This window comes from Alexandromys fortis, unplaced genomic scaffold (genome assembly GCF_014885135.2).
Source record: "Alexandromys fortis isolate MF-2015 unplaced genomic scaffold, M_Fortis_MF-2015_v1.1 scaffold_48, whole genome shotgun sequence".
Classification (NCBI taxonomy): Eukaryota; Metazoa; Chordata; class Mammalia; order Rodentia; family Cricetidae; genus Alexandromys; species Alexandromys fortis.
Genome location: NW_026067947.1, coordinates 11,824,962 through 11,847,188, shown reverse-complemented (window position 1 = coordinate 11,847,188; position 22,227 = coordinate 11,824,962). Strand labels below are relative to the sequence as shown.

Below are 22,227 nucleotides of genomic sequence, written 5' to 3'. Positions count from 1 at the left end.
AGTCACAGTCCAGCTGGCCTTGGTGAGCTCCCAATAGATCAGCCCCCACTGTCTCAGTGGGTGGGTGCACCCCCCATGGTCCTGACATCCTTGCTCATGTTCTCCCTCCATCTGCTCCTCATTGGGACCTTGGGAGCTCAGTCCAGTGCTCCAGTGTGGGTCTCTGTCTCTATCTCCATCCATCACCAGATGAAGATTCTATAGTTATCCTCTTGGCTAAGGGAAGTAGATAAAATTGCCGGGGAGAAAATTGGGATCTTGGGGGTGGGATGGGTTGGGGATAAGGGGGGACGGGGAGAGAAAAGTGAGAAGGGGAGGATTGAGGGAACTTGGGGAAACAGGAATATTGGGATAAAGGAAGGTTGGATAGGGGAGCAGGGAAGCACGTATCTTAGTTAAGGGAGCCACCTTAGTGTTGGCAAGAGACTTGAACCTAGAGTGGCTCCCAGGAGCCCAAGGCGATCTCCCCAGTTAGTCCCTTGGGAAGCTGAGGATAGGGAACCTGAAATGACCCTATCCTATAACAATACTGACGAATATCTTTCATATCACCATGAAGGACAGATTCTTGACAGCACCTTTGTCCGAACCTTCTAGCAGCCTGAAGATGGATTCCTTCCTCCAGAATTTGTGCTTCCGTTTCTTATCCCTCCTTCCCCATGACATCTTCCACTTTCTCCCCACAGCCAACTCATCTCTTTTCTTTCCTCTTCCTTCCATTTTAGTTCCATGGACTGTTTTTGGTCACCACCGTGTTTTTGAACAGATAGCTTATTCTGTGGCCTCCCTTCCCTTTTGTCTCTGACATTTGGATTGCAGAGTTTTATTCCAGAGTATGCTCAGATTGCCCACTGGGGTTTGGCCTCTTGGAATTTCTGTGGCAGTTCCTATCATTTTACTTTCTTTGTCCCAATCTGCTTTTTGAGAGCTGGGGAGGGAGAGAGAGAGAGAGAGAGAGAGAGAGAGAGAGAGAGAGAGAGAGAGAGAGAGAGAGAGAGAGAATGAGAGAGAAAGCTAATATGAGAGTGTCTAATGTAGCCCAGGATGGCCTTGATCCTCTGATTTTACCTCCCAAGCGGTAAGATTGCCGTCATGCTGAATTTTTAGTTTGAGACATTCTCTCTTTTTCTCTTCCCTCATTAAACTCGTTACAATCTCATTTGCCACTGAGCCCCTCCCTGCCCATACTGGCTGCACATGGCATTTCTCAATGAGCCAAGGCACAAGCACGGCTGTTTCCATAGTAAATGCTGATTATGGAAGCAGCTTGGTGGGGTTTTTCGACTTTCCAGCTCCTCTCGATGAACTTCTCTTCAGTGTAGCTTTATAACTTTGATTGAAATGTTCTGAATTGCCCAAGCAGCAGATGCTTCCGTATTCATGTATAGATGTAAAACCATCTGAAGGCACCCAGAAATGAATGCTAGTTTATTCATTCTTATAGTCTTACTTCGTTAGTATGAGAAAGTATAAATTATGAAAAGAGGGGAAAAAATCCTTAAAGATAACTACTTTTTTCATCACAATCTGATTTTGACAAAATGTCTATTGAAAAGAAGGGAAAGAATTTTTATTTGTGCCTTTGCCCATTTTATGATATTCCCCTCCTCCCTACCTCTTGTGGGGACCAAACCTAGGGCCTCACAAGCAAGCACTCTACCACTGACCTAAACCCTCCGTCCTGGCTGGGAGACTTTTTAAGTCATGAAGTATCATGGATTTACTGTTGTTTAGTTCGTGTTTTCCCGTCTTGCGCTCTGTCTTACATTAACAGCACTTTGCTTCCATGTCTGTAGGTGGTACCCAGTGCTTTCTGAGCTGCCTTTGGTCTGTGCTGTGCTTTCTTGGTGAATGTGAAATTTGCTGCACACTGCTGCATCCCAGAGACCTACTGTTAGAAACACATGGATAATGAGTTAATGTTTTCCTTATTTAATGACAGTGACTGAAGCTCAAAGATAAGATAGTCAACTGGAGGGAGCTTCTGGGGAGGGCGAGGTGATGTGGCAACTGGAGTCCTGAAAAACTATGTGGCCCAAAATGCTGATACTTAGTGACAAGACTTATTTTGATAACTTATATAGTAGGGCATTCCTGCTAATGATTTTGAATACCTAGATACTGTTTGTCTGTTCTCGTTCTCTCTCTCTCTCTCTCTCTCTCTCTCTCTCTCTCTCTCTCTCTCTCTCTCTCTCCCTATTTACCCTTTCTCTCATACTAGTCAAGTCTTGATACTTATAAGCTAGTCTTGGTCACTTAGTTCTGGGCCATTCAGTAAAGCCCTCTTAGCTTTCTGAATGCCTTCTGAGTGCTTAAAATTAAAAAAAAAAAAAAGCAAAGCAGAGGTTGCTTGGCTTTTGCTTTTGCTGTTTAGACTGGTTTTTGACAGGTGGGGATGAAAATCAGTATTCATATTCTGAAATAAATAGGTCTTGGTACATTCATGTACTGAAGAGATTTTTAAAGCAAGCTGAGTAATCGGTCTTTCTTTTTAGGTTGATGCCTTTCCTCCCAATGGCTATGGCTTGTACAACATAGTGGGGAACGCATGGGAGTGGACCTCAGACTGGTGGACCGTTCACCATTCTGTTGAGGAAGCACACAACCCAGTGAGTATCTTGTAGAGAAGGCTTGGACCTTGATAGTGTGACACTTGTCCTCTAAGTAGGCAACAGCTAGGATTTCGTGTGTTTGTCTTGACATTATCCTCACATTTCCCTAAGGAATGCCACATGCATGTGTCTTATTTCAGCTTTAGACTGCTGTATAAAAAATGTCTTGTTTTATGTCCCACTGGATTGTGATATTGATAACTATTTGGGGGGCATTTACCACTGCTCCATATCAAAGTATGATATATAAATGACCATAAAATTCTTTCATGTTTTAATATTAACCATTAAGTTCTGGTAGATGATATTTTTCATGAAACTCCTTGCCTGGGTTTTGATGGGTTCAATTTTGATTCAGCGGTATTATTTGGAAAAAATGAGACTGGGTAGCTGCCGAGTCAGGGACCTGAGTCACTCAGTGGTTGTTTTGTGAACCTGTTTGTGTGACAGGAAAATGCACCATATTCCTCAGTAATAGAAGACCACCCTGTCCCTCGGAGTTTTCCTTACTCTGCTTTGTAAAGAATGTTGAATGCAAGTTCTCTGCCTCTAAAATTAAGCCCTCCAGTACTGCACATTAAAACTGAAATTTGAAATGAACATGTGTTTGGACAGCGTCTCTTTTACAAAGAACATCTTTGAATACTTCTTGTCTCTGAACACATTGGGGGTGGAATATGTAATAATTCCATCTCTAGCAAGCAGGCATTCGTCAATCTGACCGAAGAACAGCATGAAAGCCAGCTCCCCGGTAATGCTCTGTGCTTAACCTTTGTAATGCACAGAAGACAAAGATAAAGAACATTCATTCTTTACTTGTTTCTCCCTGGAAGGTTAACCAGTTTAGAGTCAATGAAAAACCTGTCGGACTCCATGCCTGGGGCCATTTTCAGAATGTGCAGATGAGTTTCTGTTTGATATGCTTGATTTTATTTCAACAGATAAATGTGAACTGTTCATGAATAATCTAGAGATCTATATCTACTTTTTGGGGAGTGCAGATGAAAAAGCTGAGTGCTTTAGAAACTCTGTCCCCTCACCTTTGTGGTAGGGCTGGTGGAAGTAGTGGGCAAATAACCTGTGCCTTGAGGTGAGAATAAGATTGTGCATACTTGGGGAGTCTGTGCTTGGGAGCAGCCACTCTCTCCCCTGGCAAGACGTGACTTGGCATTTGCTGTCAGAGGCAGAAATAGATTTTTCCCTGTCAGATTAAAGCATCTGCATGCTTGGAAGGGGCTGTGCAAGGCTCCAGAATTTTGGCACATTGTGAATGTATCTATCTGACCATCTGTCGTTGAGCTGAGCACTCAGTAGCTTTCACTTTTATGGGCTTGACTTTCTTCTAAGGATTTGTAGGAAAATTCACATTTCCCTTTCACCAGTTGCAGGCTATTTCCTGGATGTCACTCTTAATCCAATGAAATTGTCCCATTTAGATTCATCCTTGTCACAGTGGCCTCATTTGCTTTCTGATTTGATGGGTTGCAAGTCATCATTTTGAGAACTAAACCCCAAATCATTGATGACATCATTGAGATCTTTACAGCTTTGTTTATCCAGTAGATGAACTGTCATCATTGTCTTTCATTAGTTACTTCATCTCTTGCATCAAGAATGGTCTTTGGGGCTGGAGAGATGGCTCAGTGGTTAAGAGCATTGCCTGCTCTCCCAAAGGTTCTGAGTTCAATTCCCAGCAACCACACAGTGGCTCACAACCATCCGTAATGGGGTCTGGTGCCCTCTTCTGGCCTGCAGGCATACACACAGATAGAACACTGTATACATAATAAATAAATAAANAATAAATAAATAAATAAATAAATAAATAAATAAATAAAATATTTAAAAAAAGAATGGTCTTTGTGCAAAACAAATCTAATACTTCTGCTTTTCTATTTAAATTCATGCATGGGTTCCTGCTTCCTTCCTTTCTTCCCTCCCTCCTTTCCTTCCGTTCTTCTTTATTGTTTATTTTTTGAGTTGTTGCACAGTCCAGGCTGACTTAGAGCTCATCATATAGCCCAGGTTGGTGTTGAACTCAGAATCCTCTTGCTTTTGCCTCCAGGGTGCTACTGGACTTTCAGCTTTGTACCAGTATACCTGGTTTTAAATGCTTTCTTACTATCTGCAAAATAAAGAAAGGGTACCTTTGGAATATGACTCTGAAAGCCAAACATGATTTAACTTTTGCTGATGTCTTCTTCAGACTCAACTTTCAGATCTTTTTAAAACTCTTAACTGAAATGTTAGGGAAGTCCAGAGGAGTGTAGAAAGTAACAGAGCAGGAACCTGTATAGCTGCCATTCTCTCTTTCTAACCAAAGGAAGAGGATAAAAGAGCAAAAGTTGTTCTTCCTAGAACTTGGTGTTGTCAGTATTTTACATTTCAGCTGCCCCGATTCATGTTTAGTGCTGTTTGACTGTGTTTCTTCAGTCATTTAGAAGATTTACTTTTTACAGAATTTTATTTTATGTGTACATGTACTTTGCTTGCATGTATGTGTGTGACTATGTGTTGTGCACATGGATGTCTGAAGAAAGCTTCAGATTCCCAGGAGCTGGAGTTAGATAGAGACTGTTGAAAGCTGCAGTGGGTGCTAGGGATTGAACCCAGGTCCTCTGGGAGAGGACAGCCAGTGCTCTTAAGTGATGAGCTGTCTCTCTAGCTCTACTGTCATCGGTTTGCAATGTGTACACCTGCTAAGAAACGCTTGACTAGCATGTCTGTGCACTTCTTTTGCCTTTGATTTTTGGCCACATCTTGTTTTCACATGTTCATTGCTATAGCAGGAATTGAATTGGTCTTAATAATAAAAACCCGAGTGAGATAGAGAGGCTAATGCTGAAAGAGCAGAGAAGCAGAGCAGCCAGCCACTAGTTCTTATTTTTACCAAATCCTCAGACCACATGGGCGATCCTGTCTCTAAGAATCCTCAGGATGAATGCTCTGACTGAATGCTGAGCTCCTGTCTCCTCCCACCTAATATTCCTCTCCACACAGCCATATGCCTTCCTGTCTCCACCTCCCTAGTGCTGGGATTAAAGGCCTGTGGCTTCATGTACTGGGATTAAAGGTGTGAGCCACCACCGTCAGGCTCTGTTTCTCTTTGCAACTGAATCTATCTAGTGTGGCCTAGGATGGCATTGACCTCACAGAGATCCACCTCCCTTTGCCTCCTGAGTGCTGAGATTAAAGGTGTGTGCCACACTGCCTGGGCTCTATAGCTAACTAGTGGCTAACTCTGCCCTCTGATCCTCGGGCAGGCTTTATTTGTTATAGCACAAACAAAACATCACCACACATTGTTATTGTTGATTGAATACCAGACATTGTATGTGGAAAACTGTGGCAAGCTTTTGAGATCTAGCTGGTGCAGTCTTTCTCTGGAGAGTCTTTATTTTTGATTCTGTGTCATGTTAGCTTAATCAAGTTAGGGACTGAAGTGTCTGAAGCTGAGATTTGGTCCCTCTCAGTCCTATTGCCAGTTCACCTTGGTTCCGGGTACTAGTGGAGACTCCTTGGAGGTCTGAATTCCAGATTGTTGTTTACTTGTGCTGTGAGTGGACTGGAAGTTGTCTCGCATCCACTGCCATTTGAGTTGCCAGGTCACTAGGGAACCCCTTTCCTGGGATTTGTGCTCTGCAATTTTTACAGCTGTAAAGACTCTTGCTTGGTTTGATCAATTGCTATTTCTCTCCGAGCTTCTAATTTGTTTGCCTTTCTTCCCTAATGGCTTGTATATCTTTAGCGTTTGGCAAAGAACCTGGAGTAAAACCATTAACCTCATAGTAATGTTTGCTCCAGATACTTCAGTCTCTGTTCAGACTCCAGGTGTGTCGGAGCAAAGATAGAAACAGACAACTTCATGGAGAGTTTTAACCCCAAGACCCTATGTAAACATGTTGACCCAGAATCTGACCTCTTTAGTGCCTTGTGCTTGTTCTGGTTCCAGGACTAGCCCATAGCAAAATGTATTAAAATTGCTTTGGAGAGCTTGGGGAATTCAGCTCTCTCTGTGCACAGCTTTATTCAGGACATGCCTTTTTCTTATTCAGCGGGTTCTAGGGAGCAAAAGTTAATCATTAATTTATTATTTTATTGGGCTGTCATCTATGGCAAAACAGGTTGTAGAAGCAGCCTGGCATGCTTTGTACACAAAGTCCCCAAAGAAAATAAGGTGTTTGGCCGTCTGCCATGAGGATCAGTTTAGTTTGCTTGTTTGTGTGCATCTGTCCATCTGCCCATCTGTCAGTCCTCTGTGGGTGCTTTCAGAGCACCGGCCCAGAAAACCCAAAGTGTGGCAGTTTGCTGTGATAATATCTTAACCACATAAAGTATACATGTTCCAAAAATATAATTTGTATTTTTTGTCCTCTTTTGCTTACGTCCAGGCCCCATATTATCTTTGATAGTGCGTAGTGCTCTAAAAAAAATGTAGAGCTAAAAAAAGAAAAGTAGTGATTATTTAATGTTCTGATTTCCTACCCCTGCTTAGTTGCTATGGCTACCAGGTACCTTGCTGATGTGCAGCTGATGACGTGATGGGATAGTGTGATTTGTAGCATCTTTCTGATTCGAGGAGGAGCACAGTTGCATCTAGATGGGGTTGGTTGTCCTGAGATAAGGAACAGGATCTCATTTGGTAGCCCAGGCTGGTCTTAAAGTAAAATCCTCCAGTTTTTGCTGTGATTTCAGGAATGTGCCATCATGCCTGGCTCAGACAGCCAATCATCCCCTGCCCTACCCCCAGGAGGAGAGTTCTAGTCTTGGGGTCGCCAGGGTAACTTATGTTTTCTAATTCTACCCTGAACAACAGTGTAATGCATCTCAACTCACAACGTGCCTAAGCTTCTTTATGTATAGGTTAGAAATTAGAGTACCCACCTGATGAAGTTGTTGGGCAATTAGATGTGTTCATTATGAAACACTTTCCATTTCTGTGTCTCAAAAATATTGTTTTTCTATTGTTAAGCTGTGTTTTGACTCTCTAATTGGAATGTTGCTTGCGTCTGCCAGCAGAGATAATGGGGAATGTTGGCCTGGGGAAGCAAAGGGGAAGACAAATATACTTATGAATACCAGTTGTTTGCTATTCTTACCCCCTTGTCTTCAGTTGGCACACTCCTTACAATACAAGCCAAGCTCATGCTTCCATGCTTGTGACAGTCCAGTGCAAACCCGGTATGCCCAGACACATTCTTCCTCTCTTGCCTGCCAAGGCTTAGCCAGAGATTCTGTCAACATGGGCTTTGATCATAGAATATTCTGTCTAGCTCTGGGTGGATGAGGAATGTGTGTTTTTGGTGGTAGGGAATTGATCAGGGAGGTTATAAGCCCATCTATTCTACCTTCTGTGACATGAAATGTTTGTGCTTTGCTTGCTTCTAAGGACTCCTCTTTGAGCTCTCACCTATCTGCACATGACACATGAAGTGAACTGGGACACCTACCTGTGTTCTGCTCTGAGATCAGCATGAATAGATCTGTGCTGGCTTAGTAGCCGTGCCCAGACACTTCTTCACGATTGCTTGATTGGTGCAGAGCTTAGACTGGCTTTATAATAAACCCTTCCACGGCCTCCTGCCACTGCTTGCGGAACAAAACCACACGCTGCTGACCATCTTTTAGTCTTCCTCTGCCTGCATGATGTCTTAGCCTATCCAGACTCCATCCACAGGCTCAGCTGTTCATCAAGCATACACTGAGTACCTAGTCTACACTAGAAACAGGAAGTTGCTTTGGAATTTTTGCCTGCTAGAAGACTTTTATTCATGTGTCTTGGTGAGAACATTCTGGAGTGTGAGAGTTCAAAATGAAAAAGTGTGGTTGTGTTAATACAGTTCACTGATGAACAACTCAGACTACAAAGATGTTTAGTGAGTGCCAAGGGCAAACCAAGGTGGTTGAATTGTTGGCTTCTTGGGGCTTTCAAGAAAATAATTTTCAGAGTGTAGAAGGATATATGGGAGGATCTGAAGGGATGAAAGGTAAGAGAGAATCGTTGTAATTAAATTATATTCTCAAAAATTAAGAAATCATTGTAACTTTGTCCTAGTGGAAGCTGGAAATCCTGCTGGAGGAAGTGCTCATGGGTATCCACTGCCCTTGGTCACTGTGGTTCTGGGGTGGGGCTTTTCATTCAGCACAAAAGACCTGCTGGAGCACAGAAGTCAGTGCGAACGTATAGAGTTCCGGTATTTAGCACCTTTGACTACATTTCCAGTGTGCTATAGGGTAGGAGGCTTCTGAAGTGGAAAGGCTGAATACTGTTTCTAATGCTGAGAAGGGGCATTTGTTTCCACTTCATCTTTAAAGTGCCATCTCAAACGCTCACATTGCAACTTCCTGAGCAGGGAGCAGAACACTGAGCTGTGCCCTCCCTGCCTTCTTTATTAGGGAGATCAGCCATGCAGGACTCGCTGAGAGCCCTGAAAGCTATGATCCTGCAGCCTCTTGCTAAAAACCTCCTGAGCAATAGCAACTCTCCACCACCTGAAGAACATTGGAACATTGCTCTATGAACCCTTCTGTTTAAGGTGCTCTGTCCAACCAAAAAAATTTCTGCTGGAACATCATTCCTCCAGTTCTCATTCTGCTTTTTCTCTTGACATGGAAGCTTTTCAGATTCCTGAAGGCAGTCTTAGTCTTACGCTTTTGGAGGTATATATACTTTTTTCTTCTATACTGTATCTAGGGTAAGTTACAATTGGGGCAATGCAGTTACCTTCTTCCAAACAACACTAGTGAGGATAAAAATGTCCAGAACACATACAGAAGCACACTGAATTGCTTGGAATTTTTTTTTTAGGATTTTTATTTTTTATTTTTATTTTTTGTTGTTTATTATTTATTTTTAAGTGTTGAAAAAATTTCCGCCTCCTCCCCGTTTCCCATTTCCCTTAAGGATTTAAAATTTGGGGAAATTTTAGTACACATTTTGAAGTACCTCGGAGGTGGAATCTATGTGTGAATATGAAATGCTTCCGTATCATATGTAGCTTATACCTGAAGGTGATTTTAAATACTATTTTAAACAATTTTGTATATTAGATAGCTTATGCAATTGAACGATCAGACTTTCAGCATACTGATACTTGCATCTTTGGGCAGAGGTGCTCGGCCTGTAGCAGCTTTTCTTTCAATGATTATCACCAGCAAATCTGGCTGTTTGTGAGTGGAGAGTACGCTGAACAGAGAGAGCTGAAGTCAGAGCTCTGGAGCTCCAGAGTCAGCCCACATTTCCATAGTCCTCACTATGTTATGGGGCTGTCCTTGCTCTGTGGGATGACACAGGGATATAGTAAACAGGACTTGGTATCAAGAAGGTTTTTAGGGGGAAGCATTAGATGCTAAGCAAATGAAGGCCCGTTTGTGTGTGGTGAGATTTCTTGTGTGTGTGCTGGAGCCTGGATGGACCATTTGTTCGTGACTGTGGGAGCTGCGATGACATCTCTAGAAGCCTTTAGCATGATGATAGCACATCACTCTGCTACATCAGTGCCATCCAAGGATAAGAACGGCAGGGCCTGGCCTTTTAAGGAATTCTGGAGAAGCAAAGGTCCCCCTACCACAACTACACACACTGTTTATAGTTCCTCTGGTACCTGGAGCTATTGCTGTCTTCAGTTTATCCTCACCCCAGAAACATGGCATCTTAACTCTTTCCCGTGTATGTACATACTTGTTTCCTTTATCGTCTTTTCTTTCTGCTTTGTATCCCCACCCCTTTATGGAAGAATTAGAAATGTACATAGAACTTCTTTTGACTAATCATTTAGGGTCTTTAGAGAGTGACTTACAAATTATGTTTCTTGCTTCAGTCTCCTCAATAACAGGACTTGTTTGAGCTTTCTTTTTCATAGTGAATGACACTTGATACATAGTGCCACCAGTGTTGAATGAGAGAGCAGAGTTTTTCAGTGGGTGATATGTTGTTCTCACTGATGTTGCTTCTGCTGCACTCAGTAACAACTGTGCTTAAGTAATGGAGTAGAGAGGTCAGTAGCTGTGTCTCCATTTGCAGTGTTCAAAATGCTACAAGGCCAGCGGTGAGTCATCTCATCCTTGTTGGGCTTAGTCCTTCATCTGTTGTCCTTGTTGTTTTTTGTCAACATGACACAAGCTAGAGTTATCTGGAAAGAGAAATCCCAATTGAGAAAATGCCTCCATCACATTGACCTGCAGGCAAGTCTGTGGGATTTTTTTTAAAAAAGTGATGATTGATATGGGAGGGCCCAGTATACCCTGATCAGGGGATCCTGGGTTGTGAGCAGGCAGAGTGAACTGTGGCCACTCCCTCCCCTAGATGTCCCTCAGTGCTGGAGTGTGATCTGAGAGTTATAAGTAAAATAAGCCCTTTTTTCCTCATGTTGCTTTTGGTCATGGTGTTTTATCACAGAATAGAAGCCCTAATTAATGAGCTTTAGAGACAGCTCAGTGGTTAAGAACACTGGCTGCTCTTCCAGAGGATCTGGGTTCAATTCCCAGCACTCACATGGCTGCTCACAACTGTCTGTACTTCCAGTTCCAGGGTATCTAACACTTTCACACCAACTCACCTAAAATAAAGTTAAATAAATTTAAAAAAAAAAAGAGAGAAGAAACCTTAACTAAGATATCTATAAATTGCCTTAAGGATGTATCTAGCTGTTCTCAAGGAACAAGCAATGTGGGCAATCATTGCTGCTGGTTGATAAAGTAGGCAAGCATTGAAGATGCTACAGCTGATGGTCCAGCAGTTGGGAGGATGGCTTTGAAATGATTCAGGTAGATACATATATTCAGGTCTGTATACATGTATGTAGTAGCTTTGGGGAAAGAGGATGAAATCCTTTGATTCTGACCCTGCTCTGTGAAAGAAAAAGAACAACAACAACAAAGATCCAGCATTGTTATCTTGTGTGAAAAAGAAAGACTATAGCTGGGGGGGGGGGTCCTGTTTTTGTGGCAAAGTTACAGACTCAGCAAAGGCACTCAGCAAAAGAGAACTAATTATCATTTCTAAGGACCCCCCAGGGAGAACTTTTTTTTTTAACCAAATTCTCCCCCCCCCCCCTGCAGCACCTCTTAATGGTATTTCTCTGCATTTGTTGAGCAACATTATTGGGCACTTGGTCTGAGCTAGTGGGAAACACCAGCATCACAGGCCTTGGCCCACAGAGAGTGAGCCTCATAATTCCTGATTGTGGATCCTTAGCGTTCATGAGGCATTGGGTAGTTTTGTTCCATTGATGCCTTAGAAGCTGGAGCCAAAGCCCAGGTATGTAGTGTGGGGTGATCAGGCCTGCTTTCCTTTCCACCTGGCTCCAACATGGTTAGTTTTGCACCCGAAATAACAACACACAAATTGTATTCTTTTAAACACTGCCTGGCCCATTAGCTCTAGCCTCTTACTGGCTAACTTGATTAACCCATTTCTAATAATCCGTGTAGCACCACGAGGTGGTGGCTTACTGGGAAAGATTCAGCATGTCTGACTGAGGTGGCTGGCTCCATGGCAGTCTGACCTCACTTCCCTTCTTCCCAGCATTCTATTCTGTCTACTCCACTCACCTATGTTCTGACCTATCAGGCCAAGCAGTTTCTTTATTAATTAACCAATGAAAGCAACAGATAGACATATGACCTTCCCACATCACAGGTACATAGTTTCCTTTTGAAGATAGCTTATGCCTTTCTTGTCCTTTTCATGAGCCTGACTAGAGCTGTGGGGACAGGAAGGGACTATCAGAGCCTCTGACTTTGGCCTCCTTAGTTTGGTCCACAATTTTCTGACAGAGGACTGGACACTGAATTCTGGATGAAACTTGGGCTTTGATCTTGGTTAAGTTGCCTGTGGCTATGTGGTGACATTTTTGTTTGTGATTTAACAAATAAAGCTTGCCTGAATATCATAGTACAGAGCTAGCTACACTAGTTAGTCATAGAGGGCAGGTAATGGTGGCATATACCTTTAACCCCAGCTCTTGGGAGACAGAGGCAGCCAGATCTCTGTGAGTTCAAGGCCATCCTGGACTACAACAAGATGGAATCAGTCTAGAAAAGAATGAGAGCCAAGTGGTGGTGGCTCATACCTTTAATCCCAGCACTAGAGAGGTGGAGACAGGAATATAAAGCAGGAGGAGACAGGAGCTCAGGATTTAGTCTGAGGACTTGTGGAGACAGGATACCCATTCAATCTGAGGATTTCATAGAGTTGAGAACTAGTGGCTGCCTGCTCTGCTTTTCTGATCTTTCAGCTTTCACACTTAATATCTGACTTCTGATTTTTATTAATAAGACCAATAAGAATTTGTACTATATCGCTGCTTTGTCTTATCTTGGTAAGGATAGAGAATGGGGTACAATCTTTTTTTCTCAGCTCTTTATTTCACCTTTTTTATGTTTATTTCATTTTTAAAAATTTTACTCCTTTTCATGTTGTATGGATGTTTTGTTTATATACAAGTCTGTGCACCATGTGTGTGCTATGCCCAAGGAGGCTAGCGAGGGCATTGGATCCCTTGGAACTGGAGTTATAGTGGGTGTAAGCACCTGGTATGGGTTCTGGGTACTGAACGTCAATCCTCTGCAGTAGCAGTTTATGTTCTTACCCATGGATCCGCCTTTCCAGCCCCATGCTATTTCTGTTGAGAGACTTGCTGACAGTGTCCTGGATGTGCATAATGATCACCTTCCCTTGATGTTTCTGATATCTCTCTTAGACTCTATGTGATGACAAGGTGTTTGATATGGGCCTTTGCCCATTCATTCCTGGCAGGCTCCTTTGGACTTCTTGGGTTTGGATGTCTACTTCCTCTCTCAGACTTGAGAAGCAGCAATTATTTCTTCTTCCTTCCTTCCTTCCTTCCTTCCTTCCTTCCTTCCTTCCTTCCTTCCCTCCCTCCCTCCCTCCCTCCCTCCCTCCCTCCCTCCCTCCCTCCCTCCTTTCTTTCTTTCTTTCTTTCCTTCGTGTCTTTTTTTTTCTAAATTTTGTTTTATTGAGCTATATATTTTTCTCTGCTCCCTTCCCTCCCTTTGCCCTCCCCTTCTACCCTCTCCCATGATCCCCATCTTCCAGTTTACTCAGGATATCTTTTCTTTTTCTAACTTCCATATAGATTAGATTCACGTATGTCTCTCTTAGGGTCCTTATTGTTGTCTAGGTTCTCTGGGATTGTGAATTATAGGCTGGTTTTTCTTTGCTTTATGTCTAAAAGCTACTTATGAGTGAGTACATATGATATTTGTCTTGTTGGGTCTGAGTTACCTCACTCAATATAATATTTTCTAAATCTATCCGTTTGCACACAAATTTCAAGATGTCATGTTTTTCTGCTGTGTAGTACTCCATTGTGTAAATGTATTACAATTTCCTTATCTATTCTTTGGTCGAGGAACATTTAGGTTGTTTCCAGGTTCTGGCTATGACAAACAATGCTGCTATGAACATAATTGAGCACATGTCCTTGTGGCACAATTTAGCATCCTTTGGGTATATACCCAAAAGTGGTATTGCTGGCTTTTAAGGAAAGTTGTTTCCTGTAACCTGAAAGGGGCCAGGCTTGTTTTGTTGGGGTTTTCTGTCCCGCCCAGTACTCTACAACTGTTTAGCCCCAAAGAAAATCACACATAGGTCTCCATAAATTATAAGCCGATTAGCCCATTAGCTCTATCCTCTCACTGGCTAACTCTCACATAGTGATTAACCTATGTTTCTGATCTGTGTTAGCCATGTGGCTCAGTACCTTTTACCAGTGGGTCAGATCATATCCTGCTGCTTCAGTGGTCTGGGCAGGAGTTGGGGGACTCAGCTTCCTCCTTCCCAGAATTCTCAGTTTTTCATTACATCATTTCTACTTCTTGTCTAGTTTTCCTACCTGTATTTCCTGCCTGGCCAATCAGCGTTTATTTATAACATGATTGACAAAATACAGACAATTCTCCTGCACCAGTTTCCTAATTTTCTGAGAAATCACCATACTGATATCTAAAGGGGCTGTACCAGTTTGCACTTCCACCAGCAATGCAGGAGTGTTCCCTTTACTCCACAACCTCTCTAGCATAAGTTGTCATCAGTGTTTATGATCTTGGCCATTCTTACAGGTGTAAAATGGAATCTCAGAGTTGTTTTGATTTGCATTTTCTGATGGCTAAGGATGCTGAGTATTTCCTTAAGTGTGTTTTTCAGCCATTTTAGATTCCTCTGTTGAGAGTTCTATGTTTAGGTCTGTACCCTATTTTTTTTATTGGATTATTTATTCTTTTGATGCCCAATTTCTTGAGTTCTTTGTATATTTTGGAGATCAGCCCTCTGTCTGATGTACGGTTGGTAGAGATCTTTTCCCATTCTGTAGGCTGCCGTTTTGTCTTGTTGACCATGTCCTTTGCTTTACAGAAGTTTCTCAGTTTCAGGAAGTCCCATTTATAAATTGTTTCTCTCGGTGACTGTGCCACTGTGATTATATTTAGGAAGTGGTCTCCTGTGCCAATGTGTTCAAGTGTACTTCCCACTTTCTGTTCTATGAGGTTCAGTGTGGCTGTTTTTATATTGAGGTCTTTGATCCATTTGGATTTGAGTTTTGTTCATGGTGATAGATATGGGTCTATTTTCATTCTTCTACATGTTGATATCCAGTTATGCCAGCACCATTCGTTGAATATGCTTTCTTTTTTACATTTTATATGTTTTGCTTTTTTTTTTGTCAAAAATCAGGTATTCGTAGGTGTGTGGATTGATATCTGGGTCTTTGATTCGGTTCCATTGGTCCTCCTGTCTGTTTTTATGCCAATACCAGATTGTTTTCAGTACTGTGGCTCTATAGGGTTTGAAGTCATGGATTGTGATGTCTCCAGAAGTTCCTTTATTGTACAGGATTGTTTTGGTTATCCTGGGTTTTGCTTTTCCACATGAAGTTGAATATTGTTCTTTCAAGGTCTGTAAAGAATTTTGCTGGGATTTTGATGGGCATTGCATTGAATCTGTAGATTGCTTTTGGTAAGATTGCCATTTTTAGTATGTTAATTCTAGCTACCTAAGAGCATGATGTCTTCTTCAATTTCAGGGCTTCCATTTGTTTGGTTAGAGTTAATCGGAGGAATTCTGTGCTATTTGTGGCTAATATGAAGGGTGATATTTCTCTGATTTCTTTATCAGTCAATTTGTCATCTGTGTAAAGTAGGGCTATTGATTTTTTTTTGAGTTAATCTTGTATCCTGCTACATTACTGAAGGTATTTATGAGTTGTAGAATTTACTTGGTAGAGTTTTTGGGTTGCTTATGTAAACTATATTATCAGCAAATAGTCAGAGTTTGACTTCTTTTCTGATTTGTATCCCCTTGACCTCCTTTTGTTGTCTTATTGCTCTAGCAATAAGACCTCAAGAACTATATTGAATAGATATGGAGAGAGTGGACAACCTGGTCTTGTTCCTGATTTCAGTTGGAATTGCTTTGAGTTTCTCTCCATTTTGTTTGATGTTGGCTGTTGGCTTGCTGTATATTGCCTTTAATATGTTTAGGTATGTTCCTTGTATGCTCGCTCCAAGACCTTTATCATGAAGGAGTGTTGTATTTTGTTCAAAGGCTTTTTTTGCATCTAATGAGATGATTATATGTAGGTTTTTTTATTTAGTTTGTTTATATGGTAGATTACACTGACAGATTTTTATATGTTGAACCATCCCTGAATATCTGGGATGAAACTGATGTGATAAAATAGATGATTTTTATGATGTGTTCTTGGATTTGGTTTGCCAGTGTTTTACTGAGTATGTTTGCATCAGTGTTCATGAGTGAGATTGGTCTGTAATTCTCTTTCTTAGTAACGTCTTTGTGTGGTTTGGGTATCAGGGTTATTGTAGCCTCATAAAAACAGTTTGGCCATATTTCTTCTGTTTCTTCTGTTGAGGAGTATTGATATAAGTTCTTTGAAAATCTTGTAGAATTCTTCACTGAAACCATCTGTTCCTGGGCTTTTTTTGTTTGTTTGTTTGGGAGACTTTTTTGATTATTTCCTTGGCAGTTATACATCTATGTAATTTGCTTATCTGGTCTTGATTTAATTTTAGTAAGTGATATTTATCCAGAAAGCTGTCCATTTCCTTTAAGAGTTCCAATTATGTGGAGTACAAATTTTCAAAATATGACCTAATGATTCTCTGGATTTCCTCCATGTTTGTTGTTATGTTCCCCTTTGTATTTCTGATTTTGTTAATCTGGATATTCTCTCTCTGCCTTTTGGTTAGTTTGGATAAAGGTTTGTCTATTTTGTAGATTTTCTCGAAGAACCAACTTTTTGTCTCATTGATTCTTTGTATTGTCTTCTTTGATTCTATATTGTTGATTTCAGCTCTCAATTTGATTTCTTTTGCCATGTTCCTCCTGGGTGAGTTTGCTTCTTTTTGTTCTAGAATTTTCAGATGTTTTGTTAACTCAGTAGTATGTGATCTTTCCAGTTTCTTTATGTAGGCATTTAGTGCTATGAGCTGTGCTCTTAACACTGCTTTCATTGTGTCCCATAAATTTGGGTATGTTCTGTGGTCATTTTCATTGAATTTTAGGAAGTCTTTAATTTGTCCCTTTATTTCTTCCTTGATCCATTGATGATTCAGGTGAGCATTGTTAAATTTCCATTTGATTGTGGACTTTCTAAAATTAGCGTTGTTGTTGAATTCTAATTTTAAGCCATGGTGATCCGATAAGATACATGGGGTTATTCCTTTTTTTTTTTTTCATCTTTTGAGGTGTGCTTTGTCCCCAGTATGTGGTCAGTTTTTGAGAAAGTTCCATTAGGTGCTGAGACAAGATATATTCTTTTATGTTTGGATGGAATGTCCTATAGATGTCTGTTAAGTCCATATGAGTCATAACATCTGTTCCCTTATTTCTCTTTTAATTTTTTGACAGACCTGTCCAGTGGTGAGAGTGGGGTGTTAAAGTTTCCCACTATTACTGTGTTTAGTTTAATGTGTGATTTAAGCTTTATTCGTATTTCTTTTAAATACGAGGGTGCCCTTGTATTTGGGGCATAGATGTTCAGTATTGAGATTTACTTTTGAAGAATTTTTTTTTCCTGTGACTAATAAGAATTGTCCTTTCTTGTATCTTTTGATTGAGTTTAGTTTGAAGTCTATTTTGTTAGATATTAGGATAGCTACACCAGCTTGTTTCTTAGGTCCATTTGATTAAAAAAATTTTTCTCAATCCTTTACTCTGAGGCAGTGTCTGTCTTTGAGGTTGAGGTGTATTTCTTTTAAGCAAGAGAAGGATGGGTTTTGTTTTCATATCCAGTCTGTAGCCCGTGTCTTTTTATAGGTGAGTTAAGTCTATTTATGTTAAGGGATATAATGACCAGTGATTACTAGCTCCTGTAATTTTAGTTTTTGTTGTTGGTGGTGTTATTGTGTGTGTTTTCCTCCCTTCTTTGGTTTTTGATGCTGAGAGATCATCTATTGTCTGTATTCTTGTGAATATAGCCAACTTCCTTGGGTGGGAGTTTTTCTTACTGTGGAGGGCTGGGTTTGTAGCTAGGTATTGGCTAAATATGGTTCTATCATGGAATATCTTGTTTTATCTCTCTATGGTGTCTGTCTACTGTTGGGTATATGGCATCTGTGGTCGCTTAATATCTGCAAAATGTTTGACCAGGACCTTCTGGCTTTTATTGTTTCCTCTGAGAAGTCAGGTGTAATTCTGATAGGACTGCCTTTATATGTTTCTTGCCCTTTTTCCTTTGCAGTTCTTAATATTCTTTCTCTATTCTTTATGTTAATGTTTTGATTACCATGTACTGAGGGAACTTTTTTCTTGATCCACTCTATTGGTGTTCTGTAAGCTTCTTGTATCTTTATATGCATATCTTTCTTTAGGTTGGGAAAGTTTTCTTCTATGATTTTGTTGAATATATTATCTATGCTTTTAAGTTGGACTTATTTTCCTTCTTCTATCCCTATTATTCTTAGACTTAGTCTTTTCACAGTGTCCCATATTTCCTGGTTATTTTGTGTTTGGTTTTTGTTAGATTTAATGTTTCCTTTGACTGATAAGCCTGTTTCCTCTATTGTATCTTCAGTGCTTGAGATTCTCTCTTCCATCTCTTGTATTCTGCTGTTTTTTTGCTTGCATTTGTGGTTCCTGGTTGTTTTCTCATGATTTATGTTTCTATAATTCCCTTGGCTTGTTTTTCTTTATTGTCTCTATTTTGGTTTTCTAGTCTTGAATAGTTTCTTTCATCTGTTTGATTGCTTAGTCTTAGTTTTCTTTAAGGGATTTGTTGATTTCTTCCAATTTTTTGTTTGTTTTTTCTTCCATTTTTTTTTTTGAGGGAATTTTTCATTTCCTCTTTAAGGGCCTCAAACATTCTCCTAAAGTTAGTTTTTAGGTCATTTTCTTCTGCTTCATCTATATTTGGTTGTTCAAGTCTTGCTGTTATAGGGCCACTTGTTTATATTGGTGTCATGTCTATCCATCTTTTCCTCTGAGTGGTATAGTTGGGTGATCAATCTTCCAGGTGCCAGTGAATCCAAGACTCAGATGGCTGCTCCTCGTGGTGCAGTCAGAGCTATGGTTCCAGTCATGTTGGAGGTCACTCCGTGCTCCTGGAGGTTGCTCAGCCCTCCCAGGGTTCACTCTGCTCTTGTGGAAGTCATTGCCTTGGGACTGCTCCAGGTGAGGTAGCTGACTCAGGTCTGCTCCAGCAGATGTGACTGGCTCAGGCCTGTTCCCACAGATGTCCCTGGTTCAGGCTTGCCCCCTCGAAGGTCCCTTGCTCACACCTAGTTTCTCAGAGTTCTTTTCTTGTACTGCTGCTCTTTTTTTTCCTGTTTTTTTTTTTAATTTTTATTTATTTATTAACGATTTCTGATTCTTCCCTGCCACTGCCTCCCATTTCCCTCCCCCTTCCCCAATCAAGTCCCCCTCCCTCATTAGCCCAAAGAGCAATCAGGTTTCCCTGCCCTGTGGGAAGGCCAAGGACCACCCACCTCCATACAGGTCTAGTAAGGTGAGCATCCAAACTGCCTAGGCGCCCACAAAGCCGATGTGCTTACTCATATTTGGTTTCTAGCCATAAACAAATGACATTGAGCCTATAATTAGTGATCCTAGAGAAGCTAAATAAGGAGAACCCAAAGAAAAACATATAGGCATCCTCCGGAATATGAACCTTCATCAGGCGATGAAAGGAGACAGAGACCCACATTGGAGCACCGGACAGAAATCTCAAGGTCCAAATCAGGAGCAAAAGGAGAGAGAGCACGAGCAAGGAACTCAGGACTGCGAGGGGTGCACCCAGACACTGAGACAATGGGGATGTTCTATCAGGAACTCACCAAGGCCAGCTGGCCTGGAGCTGAAAAAGCCTGGGATAAAACCGGACTTGCTGAACATAGTGGACAATGAGGACTACTGAGAACTCAAGAACAATGGCAATGGGTTTTTGATCCTATTGTACTGCTGCTCTTGTGGAGGTTGCTGGGCCTGCTCTGGCAGAGGTCGCTGGCTCAGACCTGCTCCTGTGGAGGTCTCTGACTAGGGCCTGTTCCCATAGATGTCCCTGGCTTGGGTCTGTTTCTGTGGAGGTCCCTTGCTTGGGGTCTCCCAGAGGTCTCTGGCTCGGGCCTGATCCCTCAGTGGTCACTCCCTTGTACCTGTTCTTGTGGAGGTCGCTGCCTCAGGCATGTTCCCACAGATGTCCCTGGCTTGGGCCTGCTCCTTCAGAGATCCCTAACTGGCACCCAGTCCTACAGAATTCTCTGGCTTGGACCTGCTCCCTTGGAAGTAGCTTCCTTGTACCTATGGAGTACCATCTTAACTCTGCATTGTAGGCCCAATTGCTTCTACCAGATTTGTCATCTCTGTGGGCCTGCTAACCATCTTTTTGTACTTGGGACAGTGGGTTGATGTTTTTTTCTCACCCAAAATGCTATAGTATCTTAGCTTTGAATTTTTCAGTAGAATGCCTTTTCTTCATTCTTTTGGCATTCCTGGGATCCCGAACCCTCACCCCATCATCTCTTCCCAAGTAACTCAGTGGGTAACTTAGAGCTACAATGAGTTCCAGAGTGCCATGGTCATGCCATATCCAAAGACAGCATTTCACACCAGTCCTCCCATCCTCTGGCTCTTTGTGCCTCTCATTTATAATGTTTCCTAAGTCTTTGGTGTGGAAGGCAGGGGTGTTGGTATAGGTGTTCCATTTAGGATTGAACAATAAATAGTCACTTATTCTCAACACTTTTGTCAATCCCTACTTTTTTTTCTACATTTTCAGTTAGAGCTTTATTTTATCCCTCTCAGTAGTCAACAGATATTAGCATATGTGTAGATTCTGGCCTACAAAATAATTTTTCTTTATAGTTTTTCATGTATGAATCAACTCATATTCATGGACATTTTCCCTTGACTACTGAAGAACCAACCAAAAGTGAAATCATTACAGAAAACAGCCACATCTTTCAGCTAGAAGCAGTACTCATCTGGGTTTTATATCCACCAGAAATCCTCCTATAGTCTAGGTTGAGCCCATTTCTGGATATTTAGACTGCCTTTTGGAGTTCGGGGACTTTGGACCTAACAGCATCTGTATCCACCTACATAGCTGAGGATGGTAAAATCTATTTTGGTTTTCTCTGTGTGTGTGCTGCTTAAGATGGAATCTAAGGTCTCATATATGCTTGGAAAAGCAGTCTACCACCGAACTGTATATGTATCCAATCCTGTATTTTGGGTTAAACAAAATCGTGTAAATTTGGATAGTAGTTTTGTTGAGAATGAAGTCAAAGAGGCTATGCTTTGTGTTGATAAAGGTTTCTTCTCTCTGAATTAGAGTGCTTCCTTAAGCACGTATATGCAAGTGCTCAATTATGTATGTTTGCATGCATGTATCTATCTATCTATCTATCTATCTATCTATCTATCTATCTATCTATCTATCTATCAATCATCTATGTATCTATGTATCTATGTATCTTATCTATGTATCTATCTATGTATCTATCTATCTATCTATGTATCTATGTATCTATGTATCTATCTATCTATCTATCTATCTATCTATCTATCTAATCTGTATATCATCTTTCTCTTTTTCCTTCCCTATCTACACACACACACACACACACACACACACACATACACATACACATCATATTCTCAAAATCTTTCTAATGATGTGAACATAGGACTATGGTCTTGGAAACATTATTCATGATTATTCTTCGAGTAGAGTGGAGAGAGGTTCTGACTTCACCCTGGCTTTTGAACATTATTTGTAGTCTGGACTTAATTCCAGCTTTTCTGATCCCTAGACTTGTTGCTCTTTGCTGGACTCTTAAGTGTTATTTCAAACACAAAATATGAAGGGCTACTTACTTCCTTGTAGTAATATTTTATCTCAAACCACATATGTTAGATCAGGAAGTGTTATGAATATGTAAGACAATTTAGGAGGCATGAGTCGCTGTGTCATGCAGTGCCTCTTTCCAAAAGCAAGCGAGAGCTAGTAAATTATGCCTACAGTTTCTATGATTTTGAGACTTGAAATTGGATTCCTGGTCTTCTTGCCTTTTTGGTCTCTTATTTCTGTTAAGTCATTATTAAATTACTGACTAGGCAAATTGTTGTTGTTTTTTAAAT

At 41.1% G+C, this 22,227-nt stretch overlaps 1 protein-coding gene across 1 annotated transcript in view; it reads left to right on the top strand.

The window, feature by feature from the left end:
• The window catches only part of Sumf1 (sulfatase modifying factor 1), a 94,797-nt gene that overhangs the window by 47,182 nt on the left and 25,388 nt on the right, over positions 1–22,227 (top strand). Inside the window, exon 7 of the mRNA XM_050149402.1 lies at positions 2,496–2,609. Coding sequence (XP_050005359.1) covers positions 2,496–2,609 — 114 coding nt within the window. The remainder of the gene's footprint in view (positions 1–2,495; positions 2,610–22,227) is intronic.